General features: G+C 45.8%; 1 protein-coding gene across 1 annotated transcript; it reads right to left on the bottom strand.

The window, feature by feature from the left end:
- Positions 1 to 1,950: 1,950 nt before the first annotated feature.
- On the bottom strand, positions 1,951 to 2,889 carry LOC146772591 (olfactory receptor 1f45-like). Its single transcript, XM_085637651.1, has one exon. The coding sequence runs from the start codon at positions 2,887 to 2,889 to the stop codon at positions 1,951 to 1,953; it is 939 nt and encodes a 312-aa protein (XP_085493777.1).
- Between the last annotated feature and the right edge of the window lie 3,905 nt (positions 2,890 to 6,794).

Genomic DNA, 6,794 nt, shown 5'->3' with positions numbered 1-6,794 from the left:
CTACAGTCAGCAAGACAAACAAATTCGCAAAATGATTTATACACAGTGGCCTATTGTGCTCACTGACATGACACTTAAACCTATTTTGCCAGAGTTGCCTGCGATCACTTTTAGACGGGCCCCTTCTATGAGGGATGCCCTTGTCAAATCCAGCCCTGAAGTCTCCCTCAAAAAAACTTGGTTGACCAAAAAAGGTTTTTATAAATGCAACTCCTGTCGTGCATGCACTTTTGCCACTAATAGCATTGAATACACTACTGCATTCGACAATAAGAAAGTACCTATCCGCGACTATCTTACATGTCGTACAGAGTTTGCGATTTACAAACTACGTTGTACTTGTGGCCTTGAGTACATTGGAAGCACGAAGCTCCCTGTACACAAACGGATTCTACAGCATGTCAGGGCTATAGTCAATTCAGACCCAAACTATCCTGTGGCGAGACATTTTAAATTGGTCCACGACAACAAACTTAAGGATCTAGAATACACTGTGTTAGGGGCTGTGCCAAATTCGGTGAGAGGAGGCAATCGTGAGAAAACACTCCGCCAATTAGAGACCCACTTTATCATGTCCCTCGACACTAAGATGCCTTATGGCCTTAACAATAGTGAGGATTTACACAACTTTCTTTAATATGCCTCACTTTAGTCTACCCCATCTGGACTTCTGCCCTGTCCTGCTGTAATCATGCTGTAGTCATTTTATACTCACTTGTGCTAACTGTGTCATTCATTTTATTCATTTTTCATCTACCCTTTGTATCTTACTGAGAGTTTTGCCTTTGTACTATGTGTTAGGCTCTTAAGATCGACCTCCGTATATTTGTTCAGGCCTGAACAAATTTTGCTTATTGCCTCTTTTTAATTACAGTAGCTATCAGCTTTTTATATGTAGCACATTGCACTTTTGTTGACTCCTTGATGGTCTTTTTCTTGCCAGTTTGATAGACTTGACAGTTTCTTTTGAGAGAATTATTTCTCTGTATTGCTGCTTCTATACCTATTTCTCAGATTGGCAATGTTTATCTTTAGTACTGTATATGTTATGTTTATAAGTATACCATCTCGATATTCTCTCATGTTATAAGAATTTTTATCTGTCATCTTTTTAACATTCTGCTCATTTGCACTGTGTTTTAGAATCATTATTGTTAAGTTTATTGCTATATGTCAATTGTTACTGCCATCATGTTCATATTTATGTCCCTTTGGCACTAGGCACTTGCCTTTGACTAAGCGGTATTTGCACATTTATTCTGATTTTTGGCACTGGCCAAGGACTCAGCGATATTTGCACAATATTTGATGATTCGTTGCACTTGCATTTTTTGCACTCAAAACAGTAACTTTGCTGTTTTGACTACATCTCTGATGAAATTTACCAATGAGTTTTTAAGGTATTTTTAAAAATACTATTTATCATATGTACATAATATTTGCCATTATCATCTGTATTAATTTAGCAGCTTTATAATATTGAATTCAGTTAGTTGCTACTAACTATCAATACAGTGTTTTGGAACTGTCGGTAGTTTCATAACTTGTCATTATCTGTATCAGGAGTCTGTTGTTTAGTTTGATGTACACTAAGGTTTATTTTTACAGGAATTTGTGCTTGTGTGTTAATTTATGCACGATTGTTCCCGAGCGCGTCATGTGATCAAGCTCGCGGATGCGAGCGAAACGCGTCATGGTGGACACTATGTCCGATGGATTGTAATGGACTCACACTTGCCTTTGCTTGATTAAAAAGAAGTCTTGCACCGATTCTGGATTCCGGCTTTTGTTTAATTACGTGAGCATATCGCAGAGGTCCCAGCCAGCGTTCTTCCCGCCTGTTGGCTGTCAGTCAGGCGGTGCTGGATTGGTTTAGTGATATATATATATATATATACATGTACACTTATAATCATAGACATCATGTCTTTACAATTTTTTGTAAAACCTTTATTGGTGGCCTTGCATTTTAGCTCTCAATTTTCTGAAAGCATCTTTCACATCATTATTTCTAATACTATATACAAATGGATTCAGCATAGAAGTCACCATGCTGTACATTACACTTATCCCTATGTCATTATCAAGAGAGTAGGCGGATGATGGACGAATGTATGTAAAAAGAACAGGCCCATAGAATAGAACTGTGGAGGTAAGGTGTGAGAAGCAGGTGGAAAAGGCTTTTTTCCTTCCATCTGAGGATTTGATTTTTAGAATGACTGAGGTGATTCGACCATAGGATATTAAAATGCAAAGAAGAGGGGTTAACAAGATCACAGTTGTCTCAGTGAAGAGGACAAGCTCATTAATGGTGGTGTCTGAACACGAGAGCTTCAGCAGAGGTGGGAGATCACAAAAGTAGTGATGGATTTCATTGGAGTCACAATAGTATAACTTAGAGGCCAAGACACTGTGAACTGATGAATGAAGAGAGACGATCACCCAGGAGCAGAGAACCAATAACACACAGAACCTCTGTCTCATAACACGAGTATAATGTAACGGGTGACATATAGCCATGTATCTATCAAAGCCCATTATTCCCAGCAAGAAACTGTCCATATTTCCAAATGAAAGGAAAAAATGCAACTGGGTGATACAGGCGCAGAACGAAATTGTCTTTTTCACTGACAGCAGGTTTATTAGCAGCTTGGGCAATGTCATAGATGTGAAACAGATGTCAACACAGGCCAGGATGCTCAGAAAGAAATACATTGGTGTGTGGAGTCTAGAGTCCATCCTAATAATAAAGAAGATTGTGAGGTTTCCCAGAAGGATGATTGTGTATATGGTGAGGAAGACAAAGAAGAGAAGGATCTGCTGGTCTGGGTGACTGGAGAAGCCCACGAGAAGGAATTCTGTAGCAGAGGTCTGGTTTCTCTTCTCCATGTTCGTAGGGTTCTGGAAGGAACAAAAAGTGATTTTGATACTCTAACACAAACTTGCCTTCTCCATTTGTCTTCAGAGTGTCACCTCCATGACTATTCATACCTAATAATGGATATACTTGTGTTGGAAGATCTGGTGCCATATATTGATGACATTTAACGATGCAGCACAGAACAGTGGGCCTGTTGTGCGCACCTGCGGGGTATAAAGAGAATTCATATAACCCGCTATTTTTCTGAGCAAGTGCTTTATTTTCAAATAGTGGAGTTTGCAAACTGTTAGCAATGTTTGACTCTTGGGGGCGTGGCCTGACACTGATGGAGTAAGTTAGGAGCTTCAGCGCTCCCGGCAGAACACCGCTATCCTGCCGTTATCCTGGGCCGGTGTTGCCTGAATGGGGCATAGGGGGTTTGTGCCGCACTGCTGCCTTGTAAAGCCACACTGCTTTCCCCCAGCTGCAGATTAAGGCCCGGACATGAGCGGCCTTGAACACCACCAGGACATCTCCACAAGATCACGGCGGCACCACAGTGACTGGTAGTACCTTCAGAGGACCAGGAGCACTGTGAAGGGCTGGTGTGCCAACTGGGCCATACGCCGCTGTTTGGGGGTCGTACTGGCCTGGAGACCCAGATGGGTGTTGCGTTTGACCCCTGCCAGCTCATGATAGGTAGTGAGTGGGGATAGAGGTGCGGCCCTGCAGCTGATGGACCAGATTTGACCGGGAGCGGCAGCTATGGTGCTGTTGGGCAGCCCCCGGAGCCTTGCGGTTGGAGGTGCTGGAGTAAGCCCTGGCAGCAGCTGACTGTGGGGGCCCCAACTGTTATTGTCTCTCTGCCCGTGGGTTTGCGAGCGGCCAGAAGCTGGTGCAGTTCCTCTTTTGATTTTTCCATTTGGTGAGTGACGCGGTTGGGTGATGGCCCTCCCCTCGTCTTGTAAGCATATCTGTGGAACTGAGGAGCTCTGATGGGGAGACCCCTGTTGCCTGCACCACAGATTGAGAGTTTGTGCCACCTGTATGCCAGAGACCCAGCTACTTATCTTGCTTCTATGTTTTGAGGGGCAGAACGGGTGCTTCTGGAGGAGTCCTACGTTGCGACGGCTTGACGCTGATGGACGTCCCAGGGTCTTGCTGCTGATGTTGCCGGAGCTGAGGGTGTGATTATTGGGGAGCACTCTCAATTGCTACCTGTGTGTAGACAATATGGGCATGTACACTAAGAAAAGGGAATTGGCGGAGCCCAGTCATCTGGCTATGCCTGTGACTAGTGAGTTGAGGATGGGTGGCAAGCTGAGTCTGATCAGGCTGTGGGCCCATAGGGGTCAACATTGGATTGTAGTCTGAAGGTGATCAGGGACTCATGAGAGGCCCTCAAATTGAAAATAAGATACTGTGGTGGCGGACATGGTGATCCTACGGGATGACCTTCAGAATTTGGCTAAATGGGTCACGACAACCGAGCAAACTCTGCAAGACTTGTCACATGAAGTTGAGACCTTGAGGAGGCACCTGGAGGACATAAATGGAAAGGTCAAGAACCTGACCTATCGGGCTGAGGATGCCAAAAACTGCCTCTGAGAAACAGTATCAGGGTGATAGGTCTCCCAGAACACGCTAAAGGGTCTGATATGATCGGGTACCTGGAAATGTGGCTGCTGACCGAGGTTGCCCCTGTGGGCCTTTCCTCTTTCTTTGCCCTGGAGAGGGCCCTTCGAGTTTTGACATGGCCTCCACCACGGATGCTGCCCCCCGGTCTGTGGTGGCCAAGTTTCTCCACTATAGGGGTTATGGACATATTTTGCGGCAGGCCAGGGCAAGGACCGACCTGCTGATTGGCAATCAAAGAATGATGGTGTTCCCAAACTTTATCAGGGATGTTCAGAAGCAAAAATGCCACATTTCGCAGGGCTAAGAATCCCCTCCAAAAGTTGGGAATACAGTATGCAATGCTTTTTCCTGCAAGACTAAGAGTTGTTACTGATGGGGAAGCGCAGTTCTTCGCCACCCCACAGATGGTGTGGGAGTGGATTGAGCGGCAAACACAGAATGCCAATCTTCCAAGTTCTTCTGGGCTCCCTAAAATCAACCAGGAAAAGAGTGCGTAGTGTCGGTCATGCTATCCCTGCTAAGACGCAGGTCTTTTGTGAACAATTAAGGGCAGTGGCAACAGTGGCGATGCTGAGTGTGGTGAGGCGAGCCCACCGTCAACTTTGGGGAGGATAGAGCACGGGACACAGACTTGAACCGGGCCTTAGTCTCTACTATGGACTCTGATTCTGCTTCACCCCAGATCATGCCTTGAACGGCTGATGATCTTCTCTGACTATTGTTGAGTGCTGCCACTGTGGGGAGGTGATGGTGCAGTGGGGGTGGCAGGTGTACAGCCCATTTGGCTTTCACCTGTTTCTATCAAGGCCAGCTTTACAGGTACTATGCTTTCTCATGACCGTATGGTGAGTAGTGATGTTGGGGTTCGCTGATAGGGGCAAAGTCCACTGCTGCTGTTAATTGTGTGAAGGTTACACACGTTTGTTTTGGTGTTGCATGTTTGAATGGGGAAATGTTGCCTTCTTGTCCTGGGATTGGGGAGTTGGGTTTGTTTCTGATGGTCTAGCTGCACCATCCACTGTGCTTTTTCTTTGTCATGTTCCTGGGCGAATGGGTGGAGGGATTTGTAAAGCCCTACTGCTTGGTTGCTCGGCTACCTCTTTCTGTATAGACCATGGCAGACTCACTGAGAGATAAGTTTGTGTCCTGGAATTTCCAGGAACTCAATAATATGTCCAAATGATATACAGCCTATGTATATCCTAAGAGGTGGGTGGGTCCTATCTCCCTTAGACCCACTTGACTACTGCTGAGGGGTTAGCACTACATAATCGGTAGAGGGGGTAGCCTTATTGTACCACTTTTTGGGCATTTGCGAGAGGTGTCAACCAGTGAGTGAGGCCTGGGTTTCCCTTAGAGAAGACTGGGGAATAAGTGGACTCAGCTGGGAGGTATGTAGTGACTGCTGGCCGCCTTAGCCATAGTTAGCATATATCCTCCTAATACGGACCAGGTGGGTTTCTTTGATGAGTTATCAAGAGTCCTTGTGCCCTATATGTCACAGTCTATGACCCTTGTGGGGGATTTTAATAGTCTGGCTGACCCCATTCTGAATGGAACCCACCTGTCCCTACGCGACTCCACAGTGGACCTGGAAGTTTACTGAGTGGCAACTCTAGTGGGTGTTCGTTGATAAGTGGTGGTGCACCCACCCACTTGACAGGGACTATTCCTTCTTTTAGGGCATGCAAGAGTTGCACATCCACGCAGACATGTTTCATTGTACTCCTGTGATACATTCCCCAGTGCAGAATGATGAGTATGTGGTTAAGATGATCTCTGATCATAAATCTGTTTTGCTATCCCTGAAATGGGAGATGGCGTGCCCTCGTGTCCCTGATTAGAGGTTGAAAGTTGAGACTCTTGAGGACCCGGTGTTTCAGCACATGATTGGTGAGGAGATACAAAATTTAATTGTGGCTAACACGACTACGGCACCAACTCCGCAGGTGGAGTGGGACACTTTTAAAGTCGTCATCCAGGGGTGTTGTATGGCTGAACCGGTGGGAGTGCATCATACCTGGTACAGGAGGTTGAAGCACAGGAAATGACAAATGTCTGTGGAGGGGACAAGGCCTGGAAACCCTGCTTAACAGCAGTTGCTGTTAGATGCAGAGGAGATGCTGGCGGGGTATGTGAAGAAGCTCTGTCTGTTGTTTGGATTACTGGGAGCATATGATGAGGGCACACTCTGAGATGGACAAGTCTGGTTCCCTGCTGGTGTGGTTGGCTAACCGTACTAAGAGGGGCTCTATGACCCTGGAGCATGAGACGGTGTTGGGAGGTCGGATATATG

This window comes from Triturus cristatus, chromosome 12 (assembly GCF_964204655.1).
Source record: "Triturus cristatus chromosome 12, aTriCri1.1, whole genome shotgun sequence".
Taxonomy (NCBI): Eukaryota; Metazoa; Chordata; class Amphibia; order Caudata; family Salamandridae; genus Triturus; species Triturus cristatus.
This window is presented reverse-complemented; position numbering and strand designations above follow the sequence as displayed.